At 31.5% G+C, this 15,598-nt stretch overlaps 1 protein-coding gene and 1 long non-coding RNA gene across 8 annotated transcripts in view; one reads left to right on the forward strand and one right to left on the reverse strand.

Annotated features, from left to right (window-relative positions):
- The window catches only part of LOC128921924 (uncharacterized), a 136,914-nt gene extending 132,672 nt beyond the window's left edge, over positions 1–4,242 (forward strand). Inside the window, exons 6-7 of one of the 2 annotated variants that reach the window (XR_008471244.1) lie at positions 3,330–3,497; positions 3,567–4,242. This is a non-coding gene — a long non-coding RNA (uncharacterized LOC128921924). The remainder of the gene's footprint in view (positions 1–3,329; positions 3,498–3,566) is intronic. The other variant, XR_008471245.1, reaches the window with a different exon arrangement.
- A 5,024-nt stretch (positions 4,243–9,266) lies between these two features.
- The window catches only part of LOC105215538 (transmembrane protein 120 homolog), a 28,187-nt gene continuing 21,855 nt past the window's right edge, over positions 9,267–15,598 (reverse strand). For 4 of the 6 annotated variants that reach the window (XM_011189499.3, XM_011189500.3, XM_054231883.1 and 1 more), the window contains 2 exons: positions 15,296–15,448; positions 9,267–10,091 (listed from right to left, as the gene is read on the reverse strand). In XM_011189499.3, coding sequence (XP_011187801.1) covers positions 9,789–10,091; positions 15,296–15,448 — 456 coding nt within the window. In that variant the 3' untranslated portion in view covers positions 9,267–9,788. Of the gene's footprint in view, positions 10,092–13,384; positions 13,757–14,820; positions 15,241–15,295; positions 15,449–15,598 lie in introns of those variants that run through there. The other 2 variants (XM_011189504.3, XM_011189505.3) reach the window with 2 other exon arrangements.

Below are 15,598 nucleotides of genomic sequence, written 5' to 3' on the forward strand. Positions count from 1 at the left end.
TTGTTTACATGTTGATCGAGTTCAATGACCTTTTGCCGGTGTTTGTTTACAGTTTGGTCGAGGTTAATGACCTTTGGTCGTAGTTTATTTACTTTTTGGCCAATGTCAATGATCTTTGGCCAGTGTTTGTTTACATTTTGCTCGAATTCAAAGACCTTTGGCCGGGGTTAATTTATATTTTGGCCGAGATCAATGACACTTGGCTAGGGTTTTTTGATATGTTGATCGAGATCAATGACCTTGGGTCGGGGTTTGTTTACATTTTGGCAAAGATTTATTCATATTTTGAGGAGTCACTTGAAGTCGAAGTACAAGTTTCCATTAATGGGTCACGTGAGTTCAAGTTGGTTGACACTTAGGGTTGTCACTTGAGATTAGTCCTTTTTTACATTTTGAGAGTTCACGTGGAGTCTGCTGTTTTTTACGTTTCAAGAGAGTGCGTATTTTGAAGAGTGACGGGGATCAGGTGTGTCTAAAGGTCAACATTTGCTGACAATATTTATAACATTACTTTAAACTTTAAAGCCACTTTAACATTTTTCTCCATTCCCGGGATGAAACCGACCTCACACCTTGCTTCTAAAAGTCGAGTCACCTACTCAATAAACGTTCATACATATGTATATATAAGTATATAAATGTATATTCACGCAAATAATGCAACAAAGCAGTGCCATTTTGTGGGCTCGCTTGGTTTGGCGGTGTACCACCGGTGCTTTTATTCCACTGCAGCAGCTTCAGCGCAGATAAATCAATGCGCATCAATTTGCAAACCTGCACTCATGCATAGTCAGACACACATACAGCCACATGCAGGTTTGCATGTCGGGCTTTCGGCGTCTACTGCGGCTATTGCACGCGTAAAATGCGTTTTAAATGATCGCGTTGCTTTGCTTTGCGTTGCGCCACCGCCGCTGCTGCTGCTGTTTCTGTTGCTGTAGCAACAAATTAAATAACCTCAAAGTGCCCGATGGGAAATTAAATAAATTGCGGTCAGTGGCGCCAACTGAACAATTGTGCAATGGTTTGCGCTTGAGCTCTGACGTCACGTTATCTACTTGCTGTCACTATGGCATGCGTAATTGTTATTGTCATTGTCATTGCTGCTGCTGTTGTTGGTGTTGCAGTTGTTGTTGTTGTTGGTCGATGTCAGCGTCGGTGATAGCACAAAGAGCCGAGCTGCGTAATTTAGATCCGAAATCACTGCTGTATTGCGGCAATGCAAATAATTTAGGATGTGGCTGACAACGCATCGCTAAATTTCCGAATTGGTACATTTCCATATGTCGGCAATGCATGAGGATGGTTGGAGGATGGAAGGGAATACGCGCCGATTTGCGCAATGGGATTTGAAGTGCTGTTGTTGACAAAGGTTAATGGCTGGCATGATGCCGTTGGGGGAAATTGCTTTCGAATTTAGTGCGAAATTTTCGCAATTCAGGGGAGCTCTCGCATATGCAGATGCTCAGACAAATCGTCAGCGCATAAACACAGACGTAGGGTAGCCGATATTTTCAAATGAAGTTCTAGAAATCTAAATTCAGATTAAAAATGCAAAATTTTGAACATTTTCGTTTCTAAAGTTTTTTTAAACTTATCTTAAGATGTTGGTCCCGATAGAGGTTTCTTACCGTTAAGTCCCTACTTATGTGCTGTTTTTTTCCTAAAAAAACATGCCACATTTGGTGTTTCTTTACGAGGCAACTCTGCTCTATGCAAAAATATGCTATGTTAGGTTGTGTTAAGAGCCTGATCCTCGAAATTACTTGGACAGCGCCAGAACTCCTAATATGCATCGTAGAAGGCCCTTATATATCGACGTAACGCATTGAACCTGTCTCAAAACTGTTGAGACTGCTTTTTTCGATTTCGGCCAATTCGAAAGCTGGACAGCAAAGGAGAAAGTTGTTATCAGTTTTCACTTCACCTTCCTTCATAGAGCTTTGGAAATTGATGCAGTATAATCCCGATTATCCGAATATCCAATTATCCGAACGTATTCGTGTTGGCAATAGTGGCTGAACTGCGGTAGTGGATTCCTGGATTTCTAATATTAACTAATGAAAAAATCATTGACGATTTGAGAGAGAAGATGATGAAGAGACTGAAACTGGCGTTGTATGTTAATTACCATCTCACCCAGAAGCTTTTGAAGCTCTAGATGTTGCTTTTAAATGATTGCAAAGACAGGACGAATCGCATCCCATACAGTTGTTACAATCAATCAGGAATTCATTATGATTCATTACGTCAAAGATCAAATTAAAATATTGGTTGATTTGCTTTGAGATCGATTATCTGGAATACTCCTGGTTTTGTTTGATCTGGATAATCGGGATTCTACTGTGCTTTCATTGAGGTTGGGTTCTACCCCGGACTCCAGAAGGATCACTCAGCTATGCAGGTGCTCGTTGTTGATAAAAATTTATCAAGCTGACGTGAGGTCTTTAGATCGTACGCAAAGATAGTATAGTATGTTTCTTGAAATTTTAGGGAGATATATTAGATGATATATTGAAATAATCAGGATGATGGAATACATCTTGAGTATTATATAAATAAATTATAAAACTGACGGGAAACTGTGACTAAGACCGTGGCTTAAGAGAGTATAGTGTTCAACTGCTCAACATTTAATGGAGAAATTTTCTTACATTATTCTGCTCGGAAAGCTACTGCTGGATGTGGTTTCCAGGCCGAAGGTATCATCGATTCGTAGTCGTTGGTTTCCCAGTTCAATATCAATCGTCTAATTGGTAAAAAGATTTTAGAAAACTGGAACGTAGTCTTGGCAATCGGAACACCTCAGCGATCGACGCAATCGAATCATATGTTCATTTTGTTAAATTATTTTTTGTCGGGCAATATCTTCGTAAGACACAATACCGTTGGCCATATGAAACGAATTGTATATAATATTATACATGTATATCAAGTTCTATACATCTAGAAAAACGCCTTACATGAAATTTTAAATTACTATAATGCAGATGCTGTCGGGTTAAAGACATTTTTATGATTTTATGTTGAAATTACGTTCCGAACATTCGTATTCATTATAACTATTTAAGTTTTCATTATTTAAATACATATTTATATACATACATACATACATACATACATACATAAATATAGAATATACTTACAATTGTATGAATATTTTAAAACAATCTCTCGCTTTCCCTCTAGAAACATATGTAAATTTCTTTTTATTCCTTTACAGTTATGTACATATATCTATGTATGCAGGTTGCCCGAAAAATTTTCGCTTACCCGATAAAAAGTTTGGAAAAGTTTTACAAAGGAAATTATTTCTCATTTTCTTACAGCAAACGGCAAACAGCAAACAGCAAACAAATGAAATCTTTGGCAGTTAAGAAACAAAAGAGCGCCAGCCACCACACTGCATATGCCTACCACTCGCTACAAGCTGTTCTACAGAATTTAATAAATATCTATGTATGGAAACTGGAGTAAGGACGCGCAACTAAGTAATTGTAAGAGAGCACATTTTGTGAAATTTACATACTGAATGTTAAACAAAAACTTTTGCCACTTTTTCGCAGACAAATGCAGTGATAATAATTTTGGCTAATCGTTAAAGGAAGCGCCGCCGCACAGCACAATGAGTGGAAATATGCCGCATTAGATAATGGCGCACTTGCTGCTGCTGGAGATCTCTCGGCAATACAATGGCAACAATCTCCTTTCTGCGTTTTTTCGTACTTCTTATTATATTCGCATAACTAAACGCACCAGCATGCCGTGCTGATATCTTCAGCAGTTGGCAATGTTTTCTGCGAAATATAACTTTGCCAGAGCTGTGTTTTCTAACCAAACTATGAGAGGTCCTATATCAAGACACATACATTCGCCTGGCAGTTGGCTGTTGTCGTTGGCAAACAAAAAGTGCCCAATAAATCATACAAACTTACGCATAAATTTTCTACACACAGTGTCCACCCTCAGCACACCGTCGCCGCCCTGACATTATCTGTCAGTTTTCACGGGTTTTGTGCACAAACTTTGCTCACCTAAATGTCGACATCTCAAGCAACGGAATGTGCGTATTATTTATTGTTGCGCTTTGCCACCGTTAGACATGAACCAGCAGTATCCTTAAAGGTAAGTCCATTGTTTGTAAGTCATTGATTTGGGTACTTAGATAAACGAATATGTTAAATTTTCAAATATGTTGAAAAAGTTTTGAATTTAACACCCTCATCCGGTGGAAATGCACGAAAAATTCAAAATTTTGTAGCAAAAACACTTGCAGATAACTTTTAGTACAGGGTGGTTCAAATATAGGTTTATTCTTAAAAATCGGCTTGGCTTTGAGCGTCCACTCTGCAGGCACCCTAGTCTCAAGGTTTAAAATTGTGTCATGATTTCTGACTCTACTTATTCAGTATAAGCCTTAAAAATTATTCAACTAATCTCATTTGCTGAGCAATCGTCAAAATACAGCTCCTCGGTATGTTTGCAATATTTAAGTTATTAAGCTCTCGATAGTTATTTGTCAATGTTTGTAACGGAAAATATTGTAAAAATAACATACATAGAAGTAACCAACCCATACATTATAGATCCTTACGATAACTGAACAATAGTCAAAATACTGCTCCTCGTTTCGTTTACACGGAAAACAGTGTCAAAAGAAAATAAAATTATTTTATCAGCCTTAGAGATGGTCAGGTCAGGTCAGGCTACATTTGCTAGAGATATGCTTAAAAAACCTACTTTGATACTAAATAACGGGGAATGAGTTGGGAAGCCTCAACTTTAACTGGAATATGTGATTAGTTGAGGCAATAAAAATATTACTTAATATCTCCAAATTTCGGTGTTAGTTTATGCATTATTGAATTATTTCACTAAAGTGCAGATATAAGACTTAAGTTTTGTCAAAATTATTGACCTATGTATCTTCAGTTTGGAGTCAAGACAGGACAAGTTACAATGCTCAGACAATCTTCAGAGTTTTGGTAATTTTTTACAAAAATTATTAACTGATGATGACAACTAGAACTGGTTATGCACCAATTTCATCTCTGCAAATAGTAGTGATACCAGAGATGATCTCCTTGGCTTCACGATCCATTTCCATCAGTTATAGAGTAGAATGGTGAAGTAAGATTTCTCTCTTTCTTACCAACATTCTTATGTCTTTGATTCGTTAAAACTTCCTGAGTGGAGAATCGAACAAACATATGGTGTAGTTCAACTATACTGGCTTAATAAAATAAAGAATAGAAAATAGTAGATTATTCCATTTCAATGAGATATTTATACTTAGTATACTTTTGTCTTCTTACCTACATATGTACATTTACCGAAAAGTTATTATAAGGGATTAGTATATTAAGTACAGATAAAGGAAGTGTTGAAACAAAAATAATTTGTATTATACTCACCAGATTAGAATTATCAGGCATGTTCTGAGAATCGCGCGATTTCAATTCGGATCCGAAATTACATTTCGTACGATTTTATTTTAGGTGTTCTGTAATTCGTACTATTTCCTTTGATTTCGAATCTCAATTCGAAACAGCTGATTTCTTTGTGCTAATTTTAAATAATTTGAATTTAAACATTTTTTTATTAAAGATATAATGTTTTAAGGTCATTTATTTGTTGTGAACGATCTTATCAAGATAGAATCGAAAGGTAACATTTGCCTTAAGCCTTTCTACTTGTCGACTTGAGATGATTTCTTTTTGCTTCAGGCTTGTTTCCAGATGTCGGTTAAATAAGCAAGTCAAAGTTTTGAGAAATACTCAACGAAATTTTACCTTTAGTAAGAAAAATACCTAAATACCTAATTTATTAAAATTGTTGGCAAGTCTTAAGTTTTTCGCTGAAGGTTCATATCAACGTTTAGTTTGGAAAGGGTACCGATACCTATAGGTAGAAACACATTATCGAAAAATTTTTCCAAAATAATTGATGTTTTAGAAAATATTTGGGGTCCGAAGTGGATTAAACTTCAAATTTCTGAAGTGGATTCCAGAAAAGCAAAACTTAATTTTTTGCATAAACTTGGAATACCAGGAGGGATAGGATGCACTGATGGTACTCATGCTTCGGTAAAACAATTTGTAAACGAACATCTTTTTTTAGGGAAAATTTTTTTCAGCATAAATGCGATGATTCTATGAATGGATACTTTTTTTATTTCAATACACCTTCTTGAATTTCGAAAACATGTTGTGGGTTTGCTGCTCTTGGGTTAACCACGGCTTCCCTGCTTGCCTGTGGACGTTCTTCCACCGATTCACTAACTTTCTTTATCTTGCGGAATATGAAATCGGAAAAATGTAACGATCCGATTTGCAGAACAGGGCGACAAAACGATTTGGTGATATTCGAAAAAAAAAACAAAAACGGAACGATTTACAGAACATGTCAAACGATTTGAAAACGGAAACTTTGAAAATATTGCACGAAAACGATTTGCAGAACATACCTGTATGCAATTCGTCGCAATGAAAACAGGTTACACATTTCTTAACTTCAATACTGACTTTTTAAGTCCGTCGGACTGTTGTGGAATAAATAAAGAGCACATTTTATTAAAAAAAATTTTCTTTACGAAGCTTAAGCTACTCAGCATTTTCATTCCATATTCTTTTCAATCCACTTGCTTAATTTGCTCAATCAGTCGAAGAAAGCAGAATTAACAATTGTTAAAATTATGTTGTAGAGCTCCAAAGAGATCAAACCACGCATATTTACACCCATAAGTCGCCGCCACTATTTAAAAAATGACAATTAAAGTCACTACTTACCAAAAACCCAGTCAAAACAACACAATAATTACACTTCACATGTGATTTTTTTACATTCAATTAGATATTATTTGTTGATTTTATTATTATTATATTTTTTTGTTTTGTATATTAATCTTGTAAGTATTACAGTTTGTTTTGCTTTGTAATCCTTCGTTTGCAGTTTAAAGGTTTTACAAAGTTTGCTTAATCGATTACACAACTACCATTAGATTTAGGTGTTTTCTTTTCAATTTTAGTTTTAGTTTGGTATGTATATTTCAGTTTGCATTTCATAAATTTTTGTTTTTTTTTTATTTTATTTTGTTTGTTTAATGAATATTTTCGCACTATGCCACAAAAAATATTCCGCGTTTCCACAAACTTTCATGGCATTTAATATAGGAAATATGGTCAACTGTTTAATGCGCACTGTGGTCTACTGGCACACTGATTTAATTATAAAAAAATAAAAGTAAAAAAATGAAACTAGAAATACAACAAGAATGCACATACGCTTATATACTAGTACAAAGTTATTTACTGTTATTTCACTGGTAACTGTTGTTGTCTACATATACCTTTCTTTTTGTTTTTGGCTGTATTTCATTTCTTTACCGTTATATTTGTTATAGTTCTCATTGTTAAATTTCCATTCTTCCAATTCTTACATTTTGTTTCGGGTTTCGTTTACATGTAAACAAGTGCGGGTAAATGCTAAATATACATACGTACATATATGTATGTATTGTATGTGGTTTAAAATTGTAGTTGTTGTTGGTATGTACATATGACTGCATATACAGTTTGTTTTGTTTTTACGCTTTTATTGCAAGTTTCTGCAAATTCGCATTTTTTGTTCTACTTTTAGGTGTCATACTTACAACAATGAGCTATGAGTAAATGACTCAGCAAAATATAAAAAATATAATAATAAATAAAATAAAAGTAAAGTAAAATAAAATACAATAAAAAAATAAAGTAAAATAAATTAAAGTTAAATAAAATATAATTAAAAAAATAAAGTAAAATAAAATAAAATAAAGTAAAATAAAATAAAATAAAATAAAAATTTATAAAATAAAATAAAGTAAAATAAAATAAAATAAAGTAAAATAAAATAAAAGGAAGTAAAATAAAATAAAATAAAAAAATAAAAAAAAAATAAAAATTTATAAAATAAAATAAAATTAAATAAAAATAAAGTAAAATAAAATAAAATAAAGTAAAATAAAATAAAAAAATAAAGTAAAATAAAATAAAAAAATAAAATAAAGTAAAATAAAATAAAATAAAAAAATAAAGTAAAATAAAATAAAATAAACTAAAATAAAATAAAATAAAAAAATAAAGTAAAATAAAATAAAAAAATAAAATAAAATAAAATAAAATAAAAAATAAAATAAAGTAAAATAAAATAAAAAAATAAAATAAAGTAAAATAAAATAAAATAAAAAGTAAAGTAAAATAAAATAAAATAAAGTAAAATAAAATAAATTAAAGTGAAATAAAATAAAATAAAGTAAAGTAAAGTAAAGTAAAATAAAATAAAATAAAATTAAAATTAAATAAAATAAAGTGAAATAAAATTAAAAAAAATAAAATAAAGTAATATAAAATAAAAAAATAAAGTAAAATAAAATAAAAAAATAAAATAAAGTAAAATAAAATAAAGTAAAATAAAATAAAATAAAAAGTAAAGTAAAATAAAATAAAATAAAGTAAAATAAAATAAATTAAAGTGAAATAAAATAAAATAAAGTAAAGTAAAGTAAAGTAAAATAAAATAAAATAAAATTAAAATAAAATAAAGTGAAATAAAATAAAAAAAAAAAATAAAATAAAAGTAATGTAAAATAAAATAAAATAAAGTAAAGTAAAGTAAAATAAAGTAAAGTAAAATAAAATAAAATTAAAATAAAATAAAAAAGTAAAATAAAATAAATAAAAACATAAATACAATAAAATTCAATTAAACAAATAAATAAAAATAAAAATATAAATAAATAAAAATAAAATAAAATATGAATAATAATAAAACCGTTTTTTGGTATATGTATATGTCATGCCCACAAGCGAAAATTACATATAACAAGCATAAAAAAGAAAGAAAGCGTCGCACTTCTGTTTTTTTTTGCAATAAATTACCAAAAAATATATTCTAGCATACATTTAGGCGCACTACAAATACAAATACATATATTATGAGTGTAAAAATATATCAGCTGCTCTGAGCGCTCTCTTCTATACTTCTTCTTATGCTCTTGCTCGCAACTATTCGCGCAGTAATTAACGCATCTACCGCTTTCTAATATTTATGTAATCACAAAGAGTTTATCTTTATAGCCTTTTCACCTGCATACCTACTAAAAGTGTACTGAGCTTTAGCATACAATTAAAATTAGTTGTAGTTGTTGTAATAGTAGTAGCTATGTGTTGCATTACAAAAGCACTAACACAAATTTATTTAAAAAATTGCAATAAATAAAAAGCGTTGCATAAAATTAAAATTCATTATATTTTCTATATTTTTTTGTTATTCTTGTTTTTGCTATTTTTTAGTACTAATATCAAATTAATATTTTTTTTTATAAAACTATAAAGGGGTAAACTTAGTGTTGTAATCGTGCAACAGAGAGTCTACTCATTTTGCTCATATTAAAAATTTGTTGTTGTTGTTATTTCTGAATTTTTTGTGAGCATTTTTTCGGTAAATCAACACACGGACACACACAAAAATAATTAAATTCATTTTGTTATATTTTCTGTAAGTTTTCACATTTTTGTTGATTTTTTTTTTACTTCACTACGCTTACGTATGTATGTATGTACGTATGTTTGCATTTTTTCTTCAATTTCTTTACATTCTACTAGTTACTAAATTTCTTGTTTATTTTTTCCATCTTCTACGTATTGTGTACTAATCAAACCTTGCAAATATCAGGCTTCACTTAATTGAAAAACCAAGCACACCCTCTGCTGTTGTACCACCCTTTAACTAGTATGTAGCTGCCACATTTTTTAATTGGTCTTCTTATCCTCTGGTTTCGTCAATTCCACATCCTCTATGTGCTCTTCTGCTTGTTGTTGTTCTTGTTGCTGTTGTCCATTATGTTGGCTTTGCTTAACTTCTCCATCATCTGTTGGTGTGATTGCATTACCGGTGCTAATTGATGACGTTTTTGTTGTTAAATCTATTGTTGATGTTGTTGTTGTTGTTGCTTCTGCTGTTGCATCGCCTATGTTGTGGAAGGAGGTAGAGTTTTCTAGTTTATTATTGGCTAGCAATTGCTGGCTGGAAATGTCCGTTTCACTGATGCTATTCTGTAGTGTTGCACACGAGTGTAGTGTGACGCATGAACGAAGGGGGGAGAGAGAGAGAGAACAAGAGGAAGGGGAATTTATTAAACACTCATGTTATTAATAAACGTAAGGCATTAATGGCAATACAAAGACATTATGTGACACAGAAGTGCATGTATGTGTATATGTATGTGTGTGTGTATATACTAGCTTTTTACTTACAATGCTTAAATGCTTTTCACATTTGTTGTTATTTTTTCTTTTAATCACAATTTTTTATTATATTCACTTTATATACGACGATTGTGGGTCAAATCTTAGCTCAATTAATAATACATATTTGAGTGTTATGGCAACTGGGGTCCTGTAAGGGATATGCGGGATACTTCAAAAGCAAAAACAAAAATAAAAAAAATCAAAAGAGATCAGTTTTTTTATCTATTATATATGCGGAAAATAATAATTTAATTTGATCTTCATTACTACATACCGTAATTTTGTCAGGATGGGAGCTTTAGTCAAAGACTAGTCTAAGAATATTAACTCACTGATAATCGCAGATTGGATTAGTCTTCAAGACCCTTCCCATATATTCTGTACTACTATTACTGTTAATCTGTATGATTAAGCTAACTATAAGTCGTAAAATTTTCAAAAGTATTCATAATTCCATAAGGAACTGATTGATTTAGTTAAATATTCTCAGGTATTACATTGCACTACAACTTTGGCTTGATCTTGACCATAAACTTAGTCCAAAAACCCATAAATGGCTTTATGTAACTTTGTTCGATTTTTTCAACCGAAGTTTAGACCCGGTTTATATAAAGGGTTTTTCAAAAAGAGTGCTACAATGAAAATCTTTATGCCTTTGAAAGTACATTCGATGCCATTATGTATGGAACTCGATATCTTTTGCATGCCCACCACGAGCACGCTTGCAGAAGTCCAGACGCTGAACCGAATTGTCGGTGGAATTCGAATATTTAGACCATATATTTGACGTAGCCCCACAGGAAATAGTCTAATGGCGTCAAATCGCACGACCGAGACGACCAATTGACTGGGCCATTTCGTGAGATAACACTTTCACAAAACTTGGTTTTCAATAAATCGATTGTGACATTCGCTATGGAACTACATATTGTCCAAGTCCATATCAACCAATTCGGGCCAAAAATATTCGGTTATCATTGAGCGGTAGCGATTCCCATTCACAGTAACATACCGGTATTGATCATCATGGAAAAATTACGGCCCAATGACGCCGCCGGCCCAATTTTAATAATTTCGGCTCATTGCTGGATCGTATATTTCTCCATGATGAAATGGCAAACCTTACTGAAGAGAAATGTGAAAAATATAGCGTCTTTGTGGCGTCTTATCGGTCTACTTTTGTAGTGTCTCTATTGAAAAACCCTTTATAAGTACAAGAACTTTTAACTCAGGAACACTCTTTGATTCTTAATTGTATGGGATTAGGCTAAAACTCTCCTCCAATACCTTATGTTATTATTGCTATTACCAAGTTGTTGCACGGCCTATAGTTCGTCAGTTCTTTAATTTTATTTATAATTTTGTGAAGACCAGGTTGTGTTAGATATAGACCCCAGACATTGCATTACACTATGTTCTTGGCATGACATTGGCTATCACCGTTATATCCAAATATTACTTTTTTTATACTCTCGCAACAAAGTTGCTACGAAAGTATTATAGTTTTGTCCACATAACGGTTGGTTGTAAGTCCTAAAACTAAACGAGTTGGATATAGGGTTATATATATCAAAATGATCAGGGTGAAGAGTGGAGTTCAAATCCGAATGTCCGTCTGTCCGTCCGTCCGTGCAAGCTGTAACTTGAGTAAAAATTGAGATCTTAATGAAACTTGGAACACGTGTTCCTTGGCACCATAAGAAGGTTAAGTTCGAAAATCAGCAAAATCGGACCACTGCCACGCCCACAAAATGGCGAAAACCGAAAACACATAAACTAACTAAGCTATAAATAAAGCTATGGAAATAAAATTTGGTATGAAGGATCGCACTATGAAGAGGCATATTTGGATGTAATTTTTTTGGGGAAGTGGGCATGGCCCCGCCCCCAAATAGGTTTTTTGTATATATCTCGCAAACCAATGGATCTATATAAACCAAACTTTCTGCAGTCGTTTTTTTTAGCCATTTCTTTATACAGTCCAAAAATGAAAGAAATCGGATAATAACCACGCCCCCCGCCCATACAAAGGTTAGGTTGAAAATTACTAAAAGTGGGTTAGCTCACTAACCAAGAACGTCAGAAACACTAAATTTCACATAGGAAATGGCAGGTAGAAGCTACACTCAGACAAAATGGAAAATGGGCGTGGCGTCGCCCACTTATGGGTCAAAAACCATATCTCAGGAACTACTCGGCCGATTTCAATGAAACTTGGTTTGTAATAGTTTCCTTACATCCCAATGATATGTTATGAAAATAGGCCAAATCGCTTCACAACCACGCCTACTTCCTATATACCAGAACTTTGAAGACGATCTGAATCGTTAACTTTACAATACATAAAGTAAGAACTAGTGAAGATATCGATGCAGAACTTTGCACAAATACTACGTTTATAGTGTGGCAGCCCCATTCTAAAAATCACCGAAATCGGACCATAGGTTGTCAAGGCCCCATATATCGAACATGAGGACCTCGGTACTTCTAACCTAATAATAGGGTTTCCAACTTTCAATGGACTTTATACAATATATATGACGAATATGTGGGTCAAATTGTGTATTAAATAATATAAATAAAGTTAAATAAATAAATTGCGAGAGTATAAAATGTTCGGTTACACCCGAACTTAGCCCTTTCTTACTTGTTTATATTAGTTTTAGATCCGTTTATTCTTTTTAGGTGACATTACCTCTTGGTCTATGTTCATTCGTTAGAGGTTACATAGGCCAATAGAGGTTGGGATGCTACCTCTGTTCACCCTAAAACCCATTTCTGAATTTTTTCGTCTTGAGAATACATTTTTTATTTTATAAATTTGGTATGTAAAAAAAATCCATATTTTCCATTATCCAGATATCCAATGGATATCTCGTTTAAAATATTTTCGAAAATAATTTTCGTACCTTTCGGACAAAATGAAAATATGTGTAGACTTAAATACTAAAAATAAAAAAAAAAAAAACAGAAAATAATACAAAATCCCAATACTCGTTTTTAGACAAAAAATAAACAAACATAAAACACAAAAACTTAAACATAATTTGCATAATTTTTATTATTTTACAAACATGCATTTCGGGTTACTTAAAAACTAAAGTGCACATAGGAGGAAATATTCGTTTCATTTTAACTACAATATACATAAATTTTGATTTTTTTGATAAACATTGTTGATTTCAAAAACAAAAAAATGCTTCTTACTTATTAATACTCGTATGCTTAATACAAATGTTTTGGCAGCTAGTTAATGTCGTTTATTAATTATTTTAATATTTTAACATAGGAAATTAAAATAATTTTACAAATAATTACCTAATTGTTTAAGTACATATACATTGCGTTTAAGTACAATGTTTAACAAAAAACATAACTTAACGGGTTCTTGGGTTATGGGCTGAAATGTAATCCTGAGCAGAAGTAGGGAGAAAGTCATTAATTATCGCCCAATTCTTTACTAGGAAAACCTTTAAAGTTGATATTAAAAAATTAATTAACAAAAAAAAATTAAAATTTAATTATAATTTATTGGAAATTAATTCGAGTTGTGTGTCTAAAGCGTGGTATTTTGAATTAGTTTTTTTAGTAAGCGAAATATTTTATTGAGAATTGTATAGATTGTGAGCAGTAAAAGAATTTAATGGTGCAAATGTTAGGTTAGGTTAGCAAAATTGATATAATAATAAGTTAGATTTGGAATTATTAGAGGGAAAAAATTATGTTTCGATAAATAATGTTAAATAAGTTGACTTTAAAAATGATGAGTTATTTTAATATATTTATTTTATTTCATCCATAAAATGCATTTTTGGCAGTAATTAAATATTTTTAAAATTTAAATGATTTTTTAATTATTTTTTTTTTAATTTACGAGATTTACAAAAAAATATTAAAAATTTTACTTATTTAAGCAGTTATAAAATTTGTTACAATGGATTGTTAAGCCTTTTATGGGGCTTTCTGCTTACAAAGCTTTATTTTGCTCAGCCACTAAAAGCTTTTTATGGAGCTTTAGGCTTATACAACATTATTTTGAAAATCGAGTTAATTTTTGAATTTTAAATTACTTTTAATTTTGTTTTTGTTCAAAATTTTGACTTAACAATTTATTTCAACCATAAAATACAATTTTTTAATATAATTAAATAGTTTCCAAATTTAAATAGCCTTTAAACTTTTCATTTACGTGTTTAACAAAAAAAAAAATTTTATACATTTTACTTATTTAAGCAGTTATAAAATTTGTTACAATGCATTGTTAAACTAAAAGCTTTTTAAGGAGCTTTAAGCTTATTTAAATATTATATTGCTCGACCACTAAAAGCTTTTTATGGAGCTTTAAGTTTATAAAGCATTACTTCGATTTTAAATTACTTTTTATTTTATGAAAAAAGTATATGAAAAAATATAGTTTTTTGATTGTTTATAATTAATTTGTATTTTTATATTACTTTTTACTTTTTGTATAGAAAATTTCATGTTTGTTAGAAAATTTTTTATGCAATTTTGCTTTGACTTATAGAATACAAATTATAATATAATGCCTTGTTAAAATAAAAGCTTTTTTAGAGCTTTAAGTTTATGCAATCATGAAAAGCTCTTTTGAAGCTTAAAGCTTAAGCAGCATTATTTTTCAAGTCGGCTTATTATTGTGTAATTAAATCAATATTAGTGTATCTGTAATACAAGCAATATTTACTAAATACCAGTGCAAAGAAATAGGCGATAAGAAAAATTTCACACTCCAGTTACTGCAAAAAGCTCAGGTCTTATCAACTCCAGCCCACAAGATTCAGAGGAAAACCAAATACAATACTATAATAGATTTGAACTTAAATCCAACCCACAAGCTTTTTGGCAGCAAAAATAAATGAGATCATACAAACTTTGTCTTAAACTTATTGAATTTCGTATGTAAAGCTAGTATGCAGTGTGATGGATAATTAAAGCGCTAAAACACACAAAATTTAAGTGAATGCTTTGGCATTCAACCATTCCATACTCACCCTCATCATTTTGCGCAATTTCATCGAAGTACCCATGGACTGCAGGCGATAGCGTTCCTTGGCACGTTCACGTATCTTCTCGGGCACCACCAATAGTGTGGTGATAATGTTGCCGCTGAAGAGCAGAAGGAAGAAGCCGCACATCACCGACACCTACAATGCGGCACAACAACAAGAAAGCAAAAAAGAAAGAAAAAAAACGGAAAAGAAATGCAACAAGAAAAATGGTTGAGTCAGCGCAATTAAATAATGCAGAAAACGTTGAGTGGACGATAAAAGGCGGAAAGTCAACAAAGATTAAGC

The sequence above is a fragment of the Zeugodacus cucurbitae genome, chromosome 5 (genome assembly GCF_028554725.1).
Source record: "Zeugodacus cucurbitae isolate PBARC_wt_2022May chromosome 5, idZeuCucr1.2, whole genome shotgun sequence".
In the NCBI taxonomy this organism is placed as follows: domain Eukaryota; kingdom Metazoa; phylum Arthropoda; class Insecta; order Diptera; family Tephritidae; genus Zeugodacus; species Zeugodacus cucurbitae.